Source organism: Papilio machaon, chromosome 23, assembly GCF_912999745.1.
Source record: "Papilio machaon chromosome 23, ilPapMach1.1, whole genome shotgun sequence".
Lineage (NCBI taxonomy): Eukaryota > Metazoa > Arthropoda > Insecta > Lepidoptera > Papilionidae > Papilio > Papilio machaon.
Genome location: NC_060008.1, coordinates 389,972 through 413,130, shown reverse-complemented (window position 1 = coordinate 413,130; position 23,159 = coordinate 389,972). Strand labels below are relative to the sequence as shown.

The 23,159-nt window shown below is 32.1% G+C and overlaps 1 protein-coding gene and 1 long non-coding RNA gene across 4 annotated transcripts; both read right to left on the bottom strand.

Moving 5' to 3' along the window:
* Window positions 1-5,867: 5,867 nt before the first annotated feature.
* On the bottom strand, window positions 5,868-10,381 carry LOC106711284. 3 transcript variants are annotated; one of them, XR_006756468.1, is made up of 4 exons: window positions 10,326-10,381; window positions 7,939-7,996; window positions 6,641-6,789; window positions 5,868-5,960 (listed from the first exon to the last, which is right to left on the bottom strand). It is a non-coding gene; the product is annotated as an uncharacterized LOC106711284 (long non-coding RNA). The 3 variants fall into 3 exon arrangements; XR_006756470.1 differs by lacking the exon at window positions 5,868-5,960 and adding an exon at window positions 6,088-6,120; XR_006756469.1 differs by lacking the exon at window positions 5,868-5,960 and adding an exon at window positions 6,255-6,389.
* Window positions 10,382-12,112: 1,731 nt separating this feature from the next.
* On the bottom strand, window positions 12,113-13,053 carry LOC123722322 (muscle segmentation homeobox-like). The gene is made up of 2 exons (XM_045683790.1): window positions 12,730-13,053; window positions 12,113-12,551 (listed from the first exon to the last, which is right to left on the bottom strand). The coding sequence occupies exons 1-2, from the start codon at window positions 13,051-13,053 to the stop codon at window positions 12,357-12,359; spliced, it is 519 nt and encodes a 172-aa protein (XP_045539746.1). The 3' UTR covers window positions 12,113-12,356.
* Between the last annotated feature and the right edge of the window lie 10,106 nt (window positions 13,054-23,159).

Below are 23,159 nucleotides of genomic sequence, written 5' to 3'. Positions count from 1 at the left end.
TCATATTACATTAAAATAGTTAAATCTAGGTAGCAATAAGTTTCGTCAAGCAGTCAAGCAGTTTTCTTTTTAGGACACAAACCTTCTCTATCGTCCGAAGGATACCTTGCCGAAGTTTTATAACAAACTGTCCAGTGCTTTAAGAATGCATAGGGAACAACGTATAACCTTTATTTATACAAACTTTCTCAATTTCTGGCACATAATTTTTAAACTACATAATAGTGACCGGAAAAAAAAACATCGAAAAAAGTCCTAAATTTACTGAATAAATAAAAATAGTAATCCGGTTTCTTAACTACAATGAAAGTATACTATACTATACTTAATAACTACTGTACAAATATTGACTACAATATTTAGGGATTATTTTATTACTGTACCTAGAAAGTAGAAAACAATAGATAGATTATATTGTTTATGTGTAACAATAAGAAAGAATCCTAGGAAAGCTTCTATGCTTATTTGAATTTATAATTTCTCAGCTAAGTACCTCTTTTTTCTGGTAAACAGTATACATATTTTTATTACTCGATTGACAAGAGGATAATGATTTTCGTAATGTAAGTATGTACCGTTTGGTATTGATGCATTGCGGGGATTTAACCTGGACCATTAGATTACAAGTCAAGTGCTTATCGCCTCCACCACCGATGCTTCGCAAATACTGCTGGCTTATTCATGTAATAGCTACTCGCATATACATGCAACAGTAGTTGGACCTATTTAACATCTGGTACTAGTTCTGCTTAGCAAAGTATATTCATTTAAGTGAAGGTTTGATGAGTTAAAGTATTGCTTAATATCGTTATTAAATAACCATTAGTGTGTTTGTTTGTATAACCTTGTCCCATAATGTCCACTTACTCGAAAATCATCGGCCTTAGTCGTTAAAAAAATGAAACATATATAAAGATGAATCTGATGTGGCATTTTACTTTAGTGTTCATAGGAAATATTTACATTTCTCTTAGCAACAATAATTAAATACGTATGACGTATGACGTTTCATTTTCTACAACATATTTTAAAACTGTAACACAAAAGCCGTATATTAACTATTAACAGTGGTTGATCCGCAACAACAATATTTGTTGGGTGCACGAATTGACCGGGTCGACCGGTGAAATACTACGACCACACAGAAGACAGGCGTGAAGTGGAAAAAATTCCGCGTTTTGTCTGATGAGTGTGGTACTGGAGGCCTAATTTTAGTCCTCTTTCCCTTCCTACCCTTTTCTTATAAGGAAAAGATCGGAAGGGGAACTGGATTTGTCGGAAGAGGGGATGCATAGAAAGGAGAAATATACTCTTTCTGTGCGTCCCCTTCTCCGTTTATTAAAGGTAGGCATCTGCATTTGCTGATGTCTATGGACAACGGTCGCCTCGCTATTTCGGCGAATCCAGGTGGCCGTTTGCTAGTTTGCCACCTTTTGATATAAATATTACTAATAATTGATAGTGTGTTACAATGTAATGACTTGAATATACTAGATTGAAATAAAACGTCCCTTTCATTATATATGTAATCAAAGTGCGTAAGAATCAAGGAATGTATCAGATTATAATAACATGCAATCTGGGAATGCGTTCGTTATGTTTTACTTCCATTCCTAATGTGTCACGTGTTTCTAGTTCGGTCGACGTGAATAAAGTAAAAACAACTCATCTGTGATGTGTTTTGACGCCGAATGTATTTTCTAAAATTATACCTAATTTTATAAGATGTAAATGAAAATATTCAAATAATTAAAATATTCTCTAACAGAATGCACTAAAAAGTAATAAAGTAATTTCGTAAGTATCTCCGAGAGATCGAAAAATCTATTTTTTCTTATGTTTTTTCTATATTGTACAATTACTGATTTTGTTTTCGGCCTAGGTAGAGTTTTACGTGCTATAACTTACTCTATTAATAACAACAATTTCTTCTATCTGGATGACATCGATCTATAATTAGGGCGAACTGTCCTCTAAGTATTATACAAAGTAATGAAAATAATCATCGGATAAATTTTAAGGATCGATTATTGGATTCGGTCGTGTGTACAATTTTTTCTAGATTTATATACTTAGCACAGGTCATGTCTTTGAACATTTTCCATGAGGGCCTTGCCCCTCTCTATCATATCACAGAGAGCAATGTCCGTATATTGTAAACATATATGAATAGAGTCACTACTCCCGTACATACGGCAAATTACAGTTACCAACATAAATAACCAAGCCAATCACACATCTAAAACTATATAGCATAGGTACGATTGTGCCTTGTGTAAAATAAGATATGCCGATGTATTTGTTTGTAGAGGTGTAAAATAATCGCTAATTTTAAAATTGAAGTAATTTGGCTTCAGACAAGTGTTAACAATTGTTGATGTGATTTGAAGGAACTTGATAAACTTTTTGATAAAAGAAACGAAAAATTATTGAATTAATATTTGTATTAATAATTATAATTGGTTTTTAATACAAATCTACACAAACTGTGTATATAAAAAAGACACTTTGGAAATCTCTTATCGAAAGTTATCTTACTAATATTATAAATGTTTAGATGGATAGATGGATGGACGTATGTTTGTTTGAAGGTGTCTCCAGAACAGCTGCAGGGATCTCGATGAAATTTGACATAGATGTAGACCGCAGTTTGGAAGAACACATAAGCTTATTAAGGTTTTTTTAGTTCCACGCGGACGAAATCGCGGGCGACAGCTAATCGCAGAAGTGTATTTTAAATAGGTAAGTTTTGTATTTTTGTATGTAACGAATAAACTCAAAAACTACTGAACCCATTTCAAAAATTATTTTGTCATTAGAAAGCTGCATTATTATTGATTAACTTAAGCTATACTTAACACTAGATTTTTTTAATTCCGCGCAACATCGCAATAATGTGAATTACTTCTAACACAGATTTGTTTAATACTCACGAAGAGAAGCCCTTAGTAAACATTAAATGAATTAAGTTATAATAGTGTAGTTTTAGAGAGAAAAATCTTAGGGCTTACACTTACACTAAGGGCCATTTCTAAGAGCGTCGGTAGCTCAGGGGTTAAGCACTTAGTCTTGTAATCCGCAGGTCCTGGGTTCAAATCTTGCCATGTACCATGTGTGTTTTTTTCGATTTTCGATTTACAACATCGTGATGCAACCTGCATATATCTGCGAAGAAATTCAGAGATATGTGTGAAGTCAACCAACTCGCACTGGGCCAGCATGGTTGACAATAGCCTAGTCATCCCTAACTTAGGGTAAGCAGCGAGCTCCTCGGTAAGGACGTATAATGAGCTGATGATGATGAAGGTCCACTTAATTACTTAACCATTAACCCTGCTTTGAATGCCACAGTATATATATAATTTGTGTTATTATTCGTCTTAAATCCATAACAATTATAATCAGTTAAGATAAGGACAAACAAACACACATTAAACAAACACATTGAAATAATATCATCTTGTTAATTACATTTAGTTATAATGAGTCTTGTATAATTTAATAGTTAAATTAACTACATTCCATGTTTAAACTGAATAAATAATTTAAAACAACTTAAGTACATATAAGCATTCATTTCTTCAATTAAATTGGGATAAATAAATCTCGAAGAGCCTCCGTGACGGGCCAAACCAAAATGCACGTCCAGGTACCTCGCTATGTACATACCAATGTATTTTTCGGTTTTCTAATTTCATATGTATTATCCGACTAACTTACGGTGAAAGAAAACGTGATGCAATCTGCACATATCTGTGTAGAAATTCAAATATGTAGACAACCGAACTGCACTGAGCCAGCGTGGTTGACATAGTCAACCATAATTTTTGTAGGCTCCGAGCCCGTCGGTGTGAGCTTACGGCGATGGAATAAAATATATTAAAAATATTTTTAGTTTACCTTAACACAAATGCTTTATCAGTAAGAACTTCTAGATCATACACAGAATATTTTCCATCCAGATTTAAGGTTTATAACTTAAACAAACACTTTCATAATAGAATTAGTTGGAACAGAAATAAAACAATATCTAGCTGTTTATTGTAGTTAATACTCATTTAAAAGATTATTTGTTAAACTGCATTTAAACGCTTATAACTTTTTCTTGGAATTAATTTTATTAGTCTTAGACGTGAAGGATTTTGTAAACGCAGGTATAAATGTCCGGGATTATACTAAAAATGTTGTCTTTGACTGCGAAATCCAAAACACTATTCAATACAAATTTACATAAGTTTAACGTACATATAGTATTTTATATAGGTTATATTATGAATGTTGTGTATGTTTTACGTCCGCGCCGAACTAAAATAAAAATCTAATAATAATTATAGCTGTCACCCGTGAATAGTGCAGTTTCCCAACGGTGCAAGAATTTTTAAAATGGGTTCAGTATTTGTTTCGCCCTCGGGGTTGCGTTTTATATCTCTTACTTTTTTTTTATGTAAAATTTATCTTGTCCGTTTTTCCTAAAATTAATCGTGAAAATATAGTCAGCTTAATCCAAAATTAAACAGTTCCCGCATCAGCCAGTATTCAAAATTACTTGCTATTCAATGAAAACAAACAATCATATCTTTTCTAATTACAATATTAGTATAAAAGAATTATACATTAAAATCATAATTTTATACGTAGATTTATAGAATTTTCAACTATTAAGTACAAATATAAAATTGGATAAAACCAAATTCTACTACTCGTATTGTCACATTTGAAATCGAGCAGATTTTCATCATGCACAGTTTACACGTGCGAGCGCATCCGCCATTTTGTTGATAACGAATTGCAACTACTTAGTTTTTACATTGTAACATTGTAGTTGAGGGCAAAGGTGACAATTTATCTATAAATTGCCAATTAAAGTCGAGGAAAACGTTCAAGTTCTGATTCACATACATTTTAAATAAGCTCTATAAAGTGCTCTACATTTTTAACATAATTTAATTCCTAATACTAATTAGGAATTCAATTAGAATAAATTCAGTCCTTTACTTTAAAAGACAGCTATTAGTAACTTGTAGAGTCGAAACGTTCTATCTAGTAGGAGTAAAATTTAGGCAAGGGACGAACCGATGATCTGATAAAAGTTCAAAGAGCGTAATATAAGTGTCAACATCATCAGCTCACTATACGTCCACACCGAGGGGCTCGGAGGCTATCCTAAGTTAGGGATGACCAGGCCACAATCATCCACGCTGGTTGTAAGAACGTCGGTTAGATGTAGATATGTAAAACGAAAATCGAAAAACAATTTGGTACTTGGCGGGATTCGAATAGTAATAAACCTATCTTAAATTGTATGAGACTGTTATCACAGACTAATTAATAGTAGATATGTGACATCAATTTAAGTACTAAAACTTTCCAGAGTAAATAACATTGTTAACCAGTTACATGCAAGGTGCAAATGGATAATTCTGGGCTAAAAAGACGAATCATTTCCACTCAATAACTCAATAGACTGTCTTTCTGAATCAAAAATCACTTGATAATACTCAAACCTTGTGCGACAGCTTAATGTTACAGTAGCAAGGTTTCGATGAAAAATGGTAGCAGAATCTTTGCTCCACTCTTTGTATCCCAAGTACCAATAAAACAAACAACTATCAACAAAACAAACAAGCAACAATCATAATAGTTATTACAAAGTTCACAAAGATAATGATTGAAGGTAAACTTTGTAGTGCGTTTGCACATAAATAATTTATAAAACATTTTTGTACCACAGTATAATAAAAGAAAAATATGAGATGGGGAACGAAATAAAAACAAAAATAATTTTTCGAGAATATTTCTTTATTAAATTACATTTTAATGTTACAACAAATCTTTTATTTACATCGAATGTTAGACCGTTGAATATTGTAAACAAACCTTGTTGAATCTTGTTTTCGAATCTCAAATATTAAAGTTTGATTAAATTCTGTCCTATTAAAACAAGTTTCTTACTTCTCTGCCTAAAAAAAAACATAACGAGATCTAAGTCACTAAAAGTAAATACATAACCTTTATAATATTACAAATGCGAATGTTTATATGGATGGATGGATGGATGTTTGTTAGAAGGTATCTCCAGAACGGATTTCGCTGAAATTTGACGCATATGTAGAACATAGTCTGGAAGAATACATAGGCTACTAATTAAGTTTTTTTATTCCACGCGAAGGTAGTCGCGGGTAAAAGCTAGTTTGATATAAAATAAATTTCTCTATCATTCTTTTAAAATCTATGTGGAGAAAATATTACGCACCTAAGCTATTTTAAGTTAATTGAAGTGACTACTAAAAGTTAGCAGATTAAACCTTTAGTAAATGTATCTACTTCCAGGATCATTGTCCGTTTTATCGTGGCCCTCGGTGATAGGAGGTCAAACGCCCGTAGGGGTCCTATTTACAAACAAAGTTATCAATACACTTTCTTGTACTAATGAGTCACCAAAGTATACGGACCTTAGGTTTAAAAATAACAGCTAGTTGTTTTTCATTCTTTGAGATCTACATTCTATGAAAAATAAGCTAATACTCAACTTAATAAGCTGTTTGTTAAGTTACATAATTGTTCGAAGTTGTGCTCTGAACCAAATCCGCTGGATATCCTTTAATAATATGACTATTTTAATAAAATGTTTACTTCAAACCTGATAGAATAGTTCAATTTTTTTTCTTCGAAAAGTTGCTTGTTGCGAAGACAAGGATGGTCGGTCGATCGACGGTTTAGATATACGAAAAGAAAAATTCCTCTTTCAATTCCTCCTCTATCTGGTGGTAATAAATGTGCTTCGTGCATCTGCAACAAGTAAAGATATTTAAGACTAGCTGTCGCTCACGACTCTGTTCGTGCAGCATTTAAAAAACCTTTGACAAGTAACCTCTGTGTTCTTTCAGACTATGCTCTACATCTTTGTCAAATTTCATCAAGATACATTGAGTCGTTCCGGAGATACCTTCAAACAAACATCCACCCATTTAAACATTCGCATTTATAATATTAGTGAGATGTAACGGTCACTTTACATTAGCCTCCCTAGACATAGTGCATTCTCACCGAAGCGATTCTATAACGAACTTCAAAAATGTATATAACTGACAGTAGCTTTCGATAAGTCACGTGATTGTCACATGTCAGTTCCATTAACATTTGAAATTAGTTCCTTGAATCGCTTCGTAGCGAATGATTCCTGCTTTCTCTTTTGTTGCATTCAAAAGGTTTAGATGTAGAAAATTTTCTTTCCCAGAGGTGTTTAGCTCATAGAGCATATTTTCCTTATTCAAAAGTACAGCAATGTGATTGTAAATAAAATAAAAAGTTAAATCCGAGCATAAATAACATTTTTCATGACTTAAAATAACTTTGTTACATATTTTTTACATAAGTTAAAATTACTTTATTTAATTAATAAAAATAAACCTACGAAATGGATTTTTATACTTTATAGTTGTAATACATGGAAAAGACGAAATTTAAATGTTTAAAGGGTTAAGTGTAAAATTTTTTGAAAAACTATCTAATAAAATCTAAAAACTAAAAACTTTAAAACAAACATCAAATACTTTAAAACTTTAACTATTCATCAAAATGGTATTTAAAGTCGATTGATTACAGGCCATGGTTACAGTAGTTGTAGTAATAAAAATATAAAAAAAAAAAACTGCTAACATAAACAAGAGATAAACATTAATGTAGTTGTCACTATAAATAATATGTATTTATATTTTATAATCTGACTACGATTTAGAGACGAGAAAATGGCAATTACAAGAAATAACTGTAAAGTTCATTGACCAACTTCTTACTGCAAGTCTACCGTTGCTGTGTTTCCTTGTCAACACATTTATAAAAAAACATATGATCATCCTTCAGAATATCTTTAAAAAAATAGACACAACAACATGTTTTAATGAAACTTTAGGCGGTCGCAAGTGATCCTAGATTTACCTGTTCATTTCTTCACGTCTTCGAATTGCACGTAGCGACATCTACGCTTACCAAGCATCTGAAAACAGAAAACAAACTTTTTAACTTCTTTTCTGACTTTCTTAAAACAATTTAATTTAACAGCTATATAATTATTATATAATCGATTATTTACTAGTTATTTCTACTCTAATTCTTGCATCATCTTTAAATAATATTGCGTCACAGTTTTGCCTGTTCAAAGTATCAAGACGTATTCAAACTGTTTTATAGTTCAACAAAAGCCATTGCGCAGCGTGATGGCCAGACGTACTGCGCACTTTATATTATTCCAATAGGCGACGCGACAAAATTTAACTTTAAAATTTTATTGCCTCCCGAGAGGCATAATTTTGATATATGACAAGTGAAGAATACGAAAAGATATTGTAAAGTCGGAGTCGTACTGTTGGCGAATGTAATGGGGGGAAGATAAAGGGATTTTTCGCTGCAATAACGTCGCTTTTATACTGATGTATGGATCCCTGTTACGCCAGCATTCACGCCACACCCTATGCCGATGGCTACTTCTGTTTGTTGGCTGAGAAAAATTGTTTGTTGTTTGAAATATCATTAACAACTGTTTTATGATTATACTATACATTTTAAATATGTTCAGATAGTTTTTGTCTTTTCTTAGCTAGATAGATGTATGCACTACTTTATTTTATAATTAAAAAATTAAAAAAAAAAGGGTTATGGTTCTTCATCTCATGATCTCCCCTAGAATATTAAACATATTTAGCTAACATATTTAGCATTTAACTAAAAATAGTTTTTTAATGTAGATGTTTTTTTACATTTTAGATTTAGTTGTTTTGTCTAATTAAGAATACGCATGGCATTTCTTTTTCTAATTCATAAGATTTTAAATCAATTTCTTGTAACTTATTTAAATACAAGTTGTAAATTAATCGTTGCAGTACGATGTTGTTTTTAAAACAGTAATTATTTTCCAGTTACATTGCTTTGCAGTTAAAATGCATGGAAATAAATTCTGCTGAACTTGGCGAGCATCCCTGCGCATATTTCTGTTGCGGAGCTTTTAAGGATACACTCACTTCGTTGAGCTTTGTTCGGAATTAATGCATTGGATATTTTTAATTGTATGAAAATGAAAAGAAAAAAAAAGATTGATATTTTTTCACACGCATGTAAATTTGTGTTTATGTATGAATGTTTGTATGTATGTTAATACAATTGTGATGAATTAAAGAACTGAATCGATTTTAACAAATGAGATGACAATCGATACATATTTATATTACATCGCTACAAAACACATACTGTGGACATATGAAATGAAAATGGAAAACGACTAACTGGCCAAAATTTTCTTTCATTGCTAAGTCTTTAATTTTTTAGTCTTTAATTTCTTTACTGAATATAGAGTAAGGAACTGCTAAATTAAAAATCAAGATACTTTGATTGCGGGAATATGTGAGACCCTCGTACATAAGGCAAAATCTTTTTTTAAACTCGGCGATTTTGGTCGCTAAACGACTTACGCAATGCAATGCCATAGTGACATAATGCGATAGCATGCTTTGATCATAATTTTTATTACACTTAAAGCACTGCAATATTGCAACTCTAATTAACTTTATTTTCATTATTTTGGGAAAATATTTAGACTAAATCTGCATTACTCCAAAAATAGACAATGTTTAGTTAAACACGTGTTTTAATCCTACGAGTTTGGATTATGAACGTCAACGTAATCGAAACACTGTGTAAGTTTTTTCTATGTTTAGACCCAATAACTTTACGAATATTTCGCAACCTTTTGGGCAAAGTAAATTTAAGCAGCAACACTATTCTGGTATAGATGCATGCATGGTCACCCACTGAAGTTTGGCCGCCTTCCAAATGTAGGCGTTACGTAAGATTCAACCGCCATCATTGTGAGAGCTTAACTCTGCCAGAATTATACCACTTACAACATACAAACTTACAAACATAATTGCATGGGATTCAAGCAAATGCATTGATGTAAATTGTCATATCGCTGTATTAATAGTTTTAGGAAAACACAAGTATTTCTGATAAAGATTTTAAGTCTACGAGTATAATATTTCCACTTAAATTCGATATCTGTTTCTTCTTTTTCTTATCGAAAATTTGCTCGATATTATGTTAAGTTTAAAATATGCATTTATATGTTACTGGCTATAGCCCGCGACTCTGTCCGCGCGGAATTAAAAAAAAACATAATAAGTAGTCTATGTGTTCTTCCAGACTATGCTCTACATTTAAGTCAAATTTCAGCGAGATCCGTTGAGCCGTACTGGAGATACCTTCAAACAAACATCCATCCATCTAAACTTTCGCATTTATAATATTAGTAAGATTAGTAAGATTGAACTTACCCTTATCTATTAAACGGTGAATCCAATGACGCCGACGACAGCAACCGAAAGTTACGGAATCTGAAAACATTTTTTTAAGTTTTAACAATGATAGAGGCTGTAACAATGTTTGTTGGATGCACTAATAAACCGGCTCGCCCGGTGAAATACCACAACCACACAGAAGAGAGGTGCAAAGTGGAAGCAATTTCAGGTTTCTTCAGATGAGTTCTAATTTTTATCCACGTTCCCTTTCCGCCTTTTTTTAAAGGAGAGATACCTAAATAAGTTTTATTCTATTTTTTTAGTCAAGTTAGAAAAAAAAATATAAACCTTTTATTGATATGTAACATTTTAGAAGTCATCATCATGAAGACAGTAAAAATATGTTTTAAGTCAATGCAATAAGGTTCAAAATGACAATAATTTGCATAAAACCCATAGACCGGGTAAGTTTTTACGGCTCTATTTTTATGTGCACGACGAATAAACATGAAATGATGGCTTATTTACGATTATATTCGACGTTTCATGAATTTGAAAATATGTTTCATTTTATTATGTTTTATATTTCTTTTTGTTCATGTAAATGAGAAAAAAAAAATCTACAAGATAAATATTGCATTACAGCTTCCTCTTATAAATGTACTAATCTTCCTATAGCTTATTGCAATCGTTTTAGTAGACCGCATTAATGGAAATAAAAAATAAGATATCTTACCTTCAAAGTCTTCGTAGCTGAAGAGTTTTTATTATCCCTGTAATTCTAATCTGAAATCATACTTTATAAAAATTATAGAAATAAAACATATAAAATGTCATTATATTTCAGTATACATAAATATAATTTAATTAACACACCGGTCTTAAAAAAACAATGAACTTTAAAGTATTCGTTAATTTAAGTCTAGTCTAGAATAAAATAATGAGTCATTTCGCCGTACATAGGTCTAACATATATTAAAACTTTATAACTAGTTTTAAAAATAACTTGTTCATGGCCTGGGATTTCAGAGAGCGGCTGAATAAGTTCTACTTTACGAGTGAATATAACGCGAGAAACTTTCCAACGGTAGCAGTTTCCAAGATAATCTTTATGGTATAGAAAATAAAGATGAAAATACAACTGAAAGTCTTAAACCCTGAATAGATAATAAAATGGTTATGCATTTTTGGAAATCGTAAAACAAAACTGCAATGGTAACACAAAAAGTTATAATACCTTATGAATAACCAGCCAGTAATTCAAGGGGCATTATCAAAAGAACATGAAACAAATAATAAAAAATAAAGTTCATTGCAGTAAATCAAAATAATTGAAAAGCTTTTACAAACAAAAATGAAAAGTAAAATAAGCATAAAGAAGATCAAGGAATGCTCGTTTAAGGAAATCACATCGAAAATAAATTCAATGTTGACCTCAATGTACCAGACGTCTGACATAAGCAGACGATGATTTGACAAAAATCTAAAACATGTCCATTCGACTAATACATTACGAATACAATTGGAAACGGTTGGATAACTGAAATTATGAAAAAACTTATCCATGTCTAAATGTAATTACGAATAGGAATGTGGAGAGAAATCTACTTTTCTGGTAAAATGGCTAAAAGATCTGTTTTATACGAACATATGATACATCGCAAAAATTGACATCAGAAAAATAAATAAACTGGTATTTCATATTTTATACAATTAATAAGGAAAATAGTCGAGTGTCAAATCTTCAGAGTTTTCTCGGTTTATTAATATACTTTATTTGACAAAAAACTTGTCTTAAAAAATATAATTAATTAATTCTTGGGTAGTTATTTTATCAAGAAATTAGAAGGAGATGTAAAATTTACCACAGATTGAAATATAATGACAGAATTCAGCGGGTTTATTCGTATTTATTAATTTATTTAGCCACTCTCTGTAGTCTCTCTGTCATAATTGATGATTATTTACTCAATTCAATGACAATTAGACCAGCGCAATGTCGATGTCAGAAAGTATACAACTGCGCAATATTTAACATATTTGTTTACACCCAATTATGTGTAACCTTCACCAACTTGGTGTATAAACTTTTATTGTTTGCAGGATGTTCAAACCTCTATGTGCAATAGCGATGATCTCCCGCATACTGTGGTCTTCTTCTGGTGGGCGCTCCGTGTGCGTGTCGGCGGCGCGCGCCAGGATTTGCCGCACCACGTCCCGTGGCGGCGCGCCAAGCGGCCGCGGTCGCGCGCGCAGCCCCAGCTGCAAAGTAAATACACAATCACTCCTAAGAAAAAAAGCGAGAAGCTAATGAAGACTGGAATTCCTTAACTGCTGAGTATGCAGTTTCCTATAACTTCTTCTTTGCACAACTGATTTGTCGTGATAAGTTTCAGGTTCCGAAGCTACTTCGGAACCGATGTAAACACTTCAATGTTACCTTTGCGAGTATTTGTGTCTTGATGTGGTCGAGCCGCGCGGGATCCGCGAGGGTGTGTGGGTGCGCACTGTGTTCCGAGTGCGCAGAGTGCGCTTGGTGCGCGGAGTGCGCAGTGTGCGAGTCGTGCACTGAGTGCGTAATGGTCGCTAAGTGCGCTGTGTGCGTCGAGTGCGCAGGGTGCGCCGGGTGCGCCGGGTGCGCCGGGTGCGCAGGTGGCGCAGGTGGCGCAGGGGGCGCGGCGGTCGCGGCGGGCGTGGCGCTGGCGGCGCGCGGCCGGCCCGGCGCGAGCGCGAGCGCCGCACACACAAGCAGCCAGGCGCGCATGGGCGCCTAGCCGAGCGCGCTCAGCCCGCGCCATCGGCACCGCGCCCTCGCGACATCTCGATGCCTGCATACAAAACATATCTAATCAAGAAACCTTACGTGCTTAGCTTAGTGGTACTAAAGTGGTCCAGGACTCAATGATGACACTTAGAGTTCACCCAGTGTGTACGATGATGGAAAAAAAATTGGGGGTTCACAAGTTGAAGAACAAAATGTAGCAGCAGTTGTTTGCAGAAACCAGTAATTTTTTGAAAGAGGTCTACGAAAAAAAGTATTCTACTACTACTTCTAGGCTACCTCTGGGTTATGCAGTTAAACTGTTTATTTAAACTCTGGTTGGCATGTGTATTTAATTATAAAAACAAAAACGAAGAATTCTAAATCTAAATTAAGAATCCGTTATTATAGTGAAAAGGGCACAAATAACTTTCAAAGTCATTTATCCTGACTTTATTAAAGCCTTATTGGGTCGAAAACATCAAGCCATTAATTAAACTAATTTAAAACTTGTGTAAATTTAATATCTTACAGATTAAGTATAACAACCCTCTCCTTTAATTATGTCGAACTAACGTCCTAACAAGGGTTTTCATACAACTCCAATATTAGCTTTATTACTAAACTCTAATTAATTATCTACAACTACAAAAGTCTATCCAAAACCATAAAATAATAAACATAAGGTGAATTTAATCTTAAAGTGTATCAACAAATTACTTCGATGTTCTCAAACAAGTTGTTAACTTATGACCTGACTGAGGGAAGTTCCTTCATTTCCGGAGAGGGAAATGTTTTCTCCGGTGTTTCAAATCTGATAATAAAGACTTTTTGTACGTTTTTCATACTACTTAGACGTTATAACTTGGAATAAAATTAAAGTAAACTGCAAATCATACATAATTAAATAATCTATACAAGTACAATAAAGAGGAAAGATTTGCATTTTAATATGTAAAAAATATACTCAAAAATTACTGGACTGATTTCAAAAATTTCTTTTCCATTAGTAGGTTACATTATTGTTTGTTGTTGGTTTGGTTGTTTAACAAAAACGTGGGATTAAATAAAATGTAAACGTAATATTACTTTCAGTTAAGATTAGCGATCACCTGCAACATCGCAACATTAAAAAGTGACCTGTAATATTCTCTCATGCATCAGCTACCTTCCGTCAAAGTCCAGTAAACATCGTTCCAGCCGTTTTGGAGATTATACAAAATAAACGCGGACTTGTGAACAGACAAACAAACAGACGAAGTTATAGATATTGGTTTTTCGTTACTTGTAAAGAAACATCAGTAATATTTACAAAATATTATGAGTTTTTTTTTCTATATAACATACAGACGCTCCAAAATTAAGATGAAAGCTTTTATTATAATAAGTTTGAGTGATACCTTCGTCTAACCTACGTCATAACTTAATGGAGTGGGCTTACACTGACAATTGTTCTTACAACTACAATCGGCTCCGACTTTAAAACTAGTTAAATGAACAGCAGATTTTTATTATTTTTTTAATGAACTTTTGAATACTAACTTGTATTACTAGCAGTTCGAATATAATGTTTGTAAGAAATAAGTGACTAGTCTGTTTTATCTCCCGATATTTCAGCACAGTTAAATTGTATGATTTATTAAATTCTACTGAATTCTCAAAGATAACAAATTCCTAATTCAGTTTAAATTTTAAAAATTACATCAATTAAAGTTTCAGTTAGATCAGTTGTAAAATTTAACATCTGTTACATTGTAGGTAACTATTACCTTATATAGATGTTGACCACGAGATTTGTCTTCAGTTATTTCTTGTAACTCAGTTGTCAAAGTACCCTTTCGGATAGAGATTTAAATTCGATTTTAGAGAAGTGGGAATCCAAAGAACATGTTATTTGAGTAGCAAAGATTGTTTATTTTCGTTACACTTTTCTTCGCACAAATTTAAAATAAATTACTTATAATTAACTTATACTATAAAATTAACTTAGCAAGAATAATACAAATAAAAAAAATCCAAATTTAACCCTTACCCTTTATTCGAAGGTACTAACACTGTAAGTCTCCGAATTTAATATTCTAGTTCAATTACTCTTCAGTTAGAGAACGTAGCGTTGTAAGAGTTCTTTGAGTACTGACTGCCGATCCCTCAGGACCCTACAATATATACCTCCTCCGGCCCACACAAATTATTGAGAGATCCTAAAATACACCGCTGTCAAGTATGACGTCTACTTACGTCATATACAACGTATACTTAACATTTAGATATGGCATATTAAACTACGCTTTTTATATGCTATCTAATATTTTATATCAGTCGTAAATCTTTAAGCACTGTAAAGCTAATTCATGTAACTGTCGCACTCAGAGTCACGGTCACTATGGGAAGCCCTTCTGAGAACTAAGTACACTTAACACCTTTGAATAGGGCAGTGAATTATCCAATACATAAAACCTTAATTAGTCTCCGAAATACACTTTAAAAAATATGAAAATTTATGCAAAAGAAATATTTAGATATATAGAAAGGTTTGATGTTTTAGGTTATTTGATAGCAATTTCTGTTGGGGATGTTTGAAACAGCAGAGCAAAGCTACTAAGATTGAACGATGTCTTGTCTGCCACTTCTACTAGAGTTTATTACTCCGGAACATTTATTGAGTAGTGTGTAGGCGATCGCTCATTAAAGATATGTCCTACATCGCTTTATTTCCGATCTACAATAGTTATTTATAAGTAACGAAAATAATTACATTATTGGTATTTTACCTATATTATTTACTTTGTGTTTTATTAGGTATAGCAGTTGCCCGCGACGTCGTCCGCGCGGAATAAACTCGCGAAAAAACTAGTTATAAATATACCTTATGTCACCCAGAATTTTTGAAAACGGTTCAGTGATTACGGAGCATATTTAATACAAAGAAACTGTCAATTTTTTTTCTCTTTATTATAATTTTAGTATTAGAGATACTAAAATAATAGATATTTAAATTATTGTTATATCACGTTAAATCTGTATTCAAGAATGTAAAGTTTATAGAATAACGCTATTACATTGTTGAAGCTCCTAATTCTTTGTAAACTTTTGCCAGTAGGTATTGGTTATTATAACCCTTAAAATATTTTGTAGTGATTTCTCAATTAAATGGGTCTATATTTTCTTAAGAATACTTCAACAGTAAGTTTTATTATTTTATGTTTGTCAAATTAATGTTTTACCTAATTTTAATTATAATATTTTTGGATAGTTCAAGCAAGTTCACAGCATTAGGTATCTTGGTGTTATTGTTGATGACAAATTGTCTTACAATATGCATATATCTGGAGTAGCTGCCAAAGTTCGTAAACTGACACATATTATGTATCGTATCCGCGATGCTGCCGACCCTAAAATTGCTCTAATAGTGTATACAGCGCTATGCGAATCCATAATCGCTTACTGTATTACTTCGTGGGGAGGATCTGCTATGACCGCCATGCTCGAGCTAGAGAGAGCGCAAAGAGCGGTGTTAAAGGTGTTACTCAATCGTAGAAAAAGATTCCCGACTTTTGCTTTGTATTCAGAGGCCGGGGTGCTCAGTGTGCGGAAAATTTTTATATTAAGAACAACTATATTACAGCATAAAGCTATAACAAAAAGTACCACTCGCCAAAATTTTCTTGCAAAGCGAAAGTTTAAGGTGCCTATACCGAGGGTTAACTCTTCGTTTGCCCAACGTTTTATGCATTTCTTAGGCCCATATATTTATAACATAATCTTAGGAAAATGCGACATTAAGCGAGACTCGGTATATAAAGCCAAAATAAAACTGAAATCGTGGTTGTTGAAAATAACGTACGAGGACATGGAAGATATTCTTAAAATAGTGAATTGAGTTTATTACTATTTATTTTGTATTAATGATTTAACTTTACTTTTAAGACAAATGGCACTTTTGGTTTTCTTTAGTTAATCTGTTGCCGTCTAACAGATCTCTGATAAAACTTAAGAGCAGGATCCTCGCGATACAGGCTACGCCTAGTGCGAGGGTACTGATCAATTCTTATAAAGCAACCCTTTTGTATCCATAAAGTTTCTTTGCTTAACTGTTCAATGTAAACTTAAACTTAATTTTTTGGATTGCAATAAATTATTTTTCATTTTCATTTTCATTTTCATTTGTTCATAAAAGTTTTATTCTAACAAGTTTTATAATTAACCAGTAGTTGTATGCCACTTCGTCTATGCGAAATTAAAAAAAAATCAAGTAAAAATATAACCTATGTCACTCGAGGGTTGTCTAGCTTCACAACAGTGAAAGAATATTTCAAAACGGTTGAATAGTTTCGGAGCATATTCAATGATAACAAACAATCAAATCCTTCCTCTTTATGATATTAGTATAGACAAATAGTTTTCTTTATAGTTACATAAATAATCAAATATAGGGCGATATATATCAAAAGTAAAGTTGTAAATCAGCTCGAGTGACAGGTGGACGTAACACTAACGTTTGTATATGAATGTCTGAACTATTGTTTCCAATTTACAAAGCAACGTATCCGGTGTGGATGGAGTTGGGGGTAGAGCAGGCTGCGGGAGGGGGAAGTGGCATTAGTCAACTCAAGTCAAAAGTTCCGGGTTCGTAACTGGGGCAGCGAGGGTTCATCGTAATCTCACTTCAACGTTGATAACTGAAGCTCATGTTTTAGTAGATATCGAGGAGCGGGAAGCGGTTTTTGTGCTGTAAATAATATGTGAATTTAAATGACAAAGAGGGCAGAGTGTAATAATATCTATATATATAAAAGAAAGTTGTGTTAGTTACACCATTTATAATTCAAGAACGGCTGAATCGATTTGACTGAAAATTGGTGGGCAGGTGGCTTAGAACCAGGAAACGGACATAGGATAAGTTTTACCCCGTTTTCTGTTTTTTTTTTTATTCCCCGCGGACGAAGTCGCGGGTAAAAGCTAGTTGTAATATAAAAATGTTTATTCGATTGCGTTTTGGAAAAAAAAAATTGGAAAACTATTGGTAATTTATTAACAGAAGTGAATTTATTTTTGATTTAAGTATTGAATACTTTTATGAGTATGATACTGAAAATGTGTTTAGAGTATTAAGTATTACTGCAAATAAGTATTTTTTATTTGTATTATTTATGAGTTTTTAAATATCACTGTAATCGCACCCTAATTTAAACTGACTGGATTAAACTTTGCAAATTCTTCAATTTCAAACTTGAGAACCTTTTAAGATCTTTACTTTTCATCTCAAAGAATTTTACTGTTATCTTACTTTTTTGCTTACGAAAGGAAAAATAAAATAACATAAATTCTAAATTAATTCCTAAACTTTTCTTTTATTTTATTTTATTTAAATGTGCACATTAAACGAAATTATATTAGCCCCTAAATAACTATTAAAAGAAGTTAATGTATAAGCTATAAATATTCCGCTTTGTAAAGCCTTGGCACATAATAAAGTTCCGACAATTAGATTGATAATAAAAAAGTTTTCCTCCTCGCGCCCTCTGTCGGCAAAATACAAAGTATTCTAACGTCTTATTATGTAATAGTCGAACAAAAAATTGTAAGATTTCATTAAAATAATTAAAAGAATATAACATTTCTCTCAAATGGAATGCTGAATTCTTTATTCGATCTCAAACCATTATTAATTATCTAAAGCATAATAAAGAAAATAATCACAGTTCAAATCGATTCAAATTTCGCATTAGCTGACCCACGTTTAAACTCTTATACAAATGATCTTCTTAAGGATAGTTTATGGGATTCGGCCATTTGCAGTTTTCAATGCTGGGTCTGTTAAATCAGACTATATGTCTAATATAAATAATAGCTAATTATTTGTATTGGATTCGTACAGCTGTCGTATCAAATGATGGATCTACGCAAAGTTTTAATGGATTTGTGTTTATAAATTCTATTATTCCGTGGATTTGATATTCTATAACTCCAAACTTATCGTTTTAAACTGTTTTATTCAAACCTTATTACTTACTTTAACAAAAAAACTATAGTAAATAGATTTTAAACAATCCAAGTAACTATTTATAAATGTACAAGTCTAAAATAACTGAAAAAAAAAATTGTACCTGTTACTTATTTGATAAGTTCAACGTAGCAAGAAATATATAAAGTATAGAAATATTCGTCTATGGCGTATTGTATCCGTTTAGTTCGTTACAGCGTAGGTGGGACACGTGCGGGGTCGCCGTCCATCCTTGACCTCTACGTAATTCCGCGTGTGACAGTTTCTGGATCGTGTGTGACAGTCGTGATATTGACTACTTAATAAATTCCCTAATTTAACACGTTTCATGTCATATTTTTTTCGTATGAAAGTTACTCGCAAGTCGGTAACACTCAACATGGATAAGTCATCAACAGAAACCGAGTGTTACATAAGTATAAAAATAAAACTTACATACAAATATGTCAATACAAACAAACTTAATTCATAATCCAGAGAGCCTGACAGTGCTTGCGTATTTTAAATTTGGCTTATCTCATACACTTTTTTATAACATTTTTTTTCATGTGGGTTACGACTGGATTAAATAAGATTACAAGATAAACTCTTAGATTAATTCAAACGTTTCAGTCAAATTCATGTAGACATATAATATATAAAATTAAATTATATATATAAAAGACTCTGGTATTATTAATAAGTCTTTGAATGGTGAAGCGAAAAAATCCCTCCATCAAAGTATTAACTGAAAGGTCACCGCTCGACCTTTGGATTGTGCCCCTTACAAAATGGAGCCCAACTGAATGGTATCTATAATTAAATCATGTTATTTTTATAAGGGAAAAGGTTGTTCAATTCTGTCTTGCCTGCCTAAAAACGGTATTTCTATTTTAAATAACTTTAATGGATGTTTTGGTATAAGACATTTCGCAAAACTTTTATTTCATCATCTTTTACTTATCAATATAATTTTGTCTACCGTTTTGGGTAATGTTACACAATCTTACACCTACGTCTAAGTCGTAGCACTTCTACATTTTATTTCCGTCAGTGCTACATCGGAGGCCGCTACGTTAATGTCAAATGTTTGATACATCGTAGACGTTAGTTGTTGGATTTTTTTTAGAACTGTATTTTCACATAGGATATATTTTGAAGTGACTAGAAGAATTAGAATAATAAGAGAAAGTAAAAAATTAAAACCGCCAAATTCTGACACACAGCGCGCACTGGCCACGCAACCTCGAGGCCGGTGCAATAGGCGTTATTTCAATAAAATGAGTTTTATTTTATTTCTCTTTCTTAATTTTATTTAATTATTTATCTTCATTAAAGACTTAAAAGTTTTTGAAATTTGGAAAATTTAATATCAGCTGGTGATATGTTAGCATTTATTTTGGTACAAAAAACCCTTCTTAACGACATACACGACGACTATAATCAGTTATCGACAGTTACATAAATGTTTACGAGCTCAATTCGTGTTGGGGTGAAAAAATCCACGCCACAGCACACAGGGTGTGACTGCCGCAATAAAGAAAGTCTTACAATAACATCACAATATATTTATTATAGTAAAGCGTAGCCTGATAGTAGAATGATGTTTAATATTATCATAATACTTTTACACGCGTAGAAAAGGTTGTTGAATGATGTTATAAATAACGATTTTTTATGTTAAAAAAATATATTTAATATTAATATTCACCAATTCATAATTTAACCACCAATATTGTTTTCATTAATTAAAAGAGTAATTTGAAAACGTTTTTATATTAATAGATAAAGTAATTAAATTAAGGTTCAATAATACGATCTAATCCATATAAAAGTCGATGAGTTAATTTGGTATTTAAAGTGGTAACATTGAGTACAAAGGTAGTTCGTAGCGCAATCGACAGGGTCAAGGTCCGCCCGCCACGTGTTTACCTGTTTACAACGAAACAGCGCCTTCCGTACAAGACTAGCAAATATTTACTTATAAACATTTGCTTTATTATTCGAAAGCAACTTGTTTATAAATCCTAGCAAAGTTTTCTAAAAGAACTAACGTTTATACAATCCAAATATTATATAAGGAATAAATCGCGTAATGTTAAGAGTTTTATAAATATGTTCTTATATGATTAAGGAAGTAGTGGAGAATAAAATACTTTTATTCACACACAATTTTTTTAATCTACATTATTTAAGAAGTGAAATTTTAAACATTAATTAAAATCGCAACTTGTTTGTTTGCTTTACTCATAGTAGATATTTACTATGTTTCTAACACATCACAAGTCTGGGATTTCTAATCGATCAGGGGCCTTTGATTAGTTGATAAGAATCGTACTGACCCAGACGACGGGCGACGAGGACTTAATAACGAGACCCTGTCTATATCGCTTCAGCACTGAACACTGAGCAATTACACTGTGTTAAGAGACAAACTTTACGAAAAGATTTTATCTGAATAAAACTACATTATAAATGTTTCATTTCTCTTATAATGTTTTGGTTGTGAATGAAAAGTTTAAATAATATTTTTGAGATAAATCTGTAGTTTCTCTTTAAAAACGTAAAGAAAAAAATCTTAAATTAATACAAAATTCAGTGTATATTTGTTTATGTTAAATATTTTAGGTACATTGGAGAAAGACGGATTTAGATTTTCAGTTACAACGAAATTCGCTCACTAACTGTCATAAATTTATTTATTATAAAATCACAGGAAAGTTCAAACAATTTTAATGAAATAAACTATATATTCGGAGTTCATAATTTCGACCTAGACTTCTTCAAGTATTAAGGGTAAAAAGGATCAAGTGAGTCCTTCACCTTATGTATATCTAGACAACCTTGATCGGCGCCGGCCGGTCTCGGCGGGAGGGGTACAGCCCTCAGGGATGGGGAAGGGGGGATAGACGTCTCTTATCTGAAAAGTAGGCTGTAGCCTGTGTTTGGGTGTGTATGAATTCATGATCAAAGTGTAATGAATATTTTTTTATATCTCAATAATACGATCAAATTTTGACAGGCGACTTTGGAATTGATGTTTGTATCTGTTTTAAATTTTATAAAAGACTTATTTTATGTTGTTTGACATGAATATAATATTAGACACCTTATCAATCATTCGAGTTTTCTTTAACGTGAAAATAAACAAAAACTTTAACACAATTTTAAGTATGCCATTGATAGAGTAAGCATGTCTTTTATATTGAATATTTTGCAACTTTAATAAGAAATTAATTTCATTTAATATCAAAAACTTTAGAATACTTTAGTCTGTTTCAAGAATAGTTAAAATATATAGTAAGTTATAGTATAGAATAATTTTAGAATAGCTTAGTTTTAATTTTCATATTTTTGTCTCAAAGTAGCTAATATGTTATGTAAACTTACTTAACTAAGAAACTTCATTAATTCATTATTAACTAATATTTATCAGCAATAATATATATTTATATAAAATATATATTACGCTTTTTATTTAACACTAGCTGTCGCCCGCGACTCTGTCCGCGCGGAATTAATAAAAAACTTAATAAGTAGCCTATGTGTTCTTCCAGAATATGTTCTACATCTATGCCAAATTTCATCAAGATCCATTGAGTCGTTCTGAAGATACCTTCAAACATATATCAATCTAAACATTCGCATTTATAATATTAGTAAGATTTTCCAGGAGCTTACACTCTGTAATGTCATTAAGTATTCAATTTTGAGCAAAATTTTTAACATCTTTATAACCAATAAAGGTACATAGAATAAGGTTTACGAAAAGAGAAAATAAAGGTTTTTAATCTTCATACAAATCTCCTAAAACTGCCAGACACAAAAATATATATCAGAATCAATCTTTTGCAAATAATTTTTGAAATTACTCTTCTTTATTTTTGAATGTTCTAGTATTTTTAAGAATTTTGGGATTAACAGAGAATCAAAACTTGTTTGATCTTAAATTCAACTAAAGAAGCGTTAAAACAATTAAGTAACTAAATTTATTTACATCCATTTGTTTAAAATAAACGTAAAAATTTCAACTAGTTTCCAACCAATAGATCATGACTATCTCAACTATATAAGATTTAAAAGCTTTCCAGTTATGTACCAACGCGAGCTTATTTTCATATTTTCA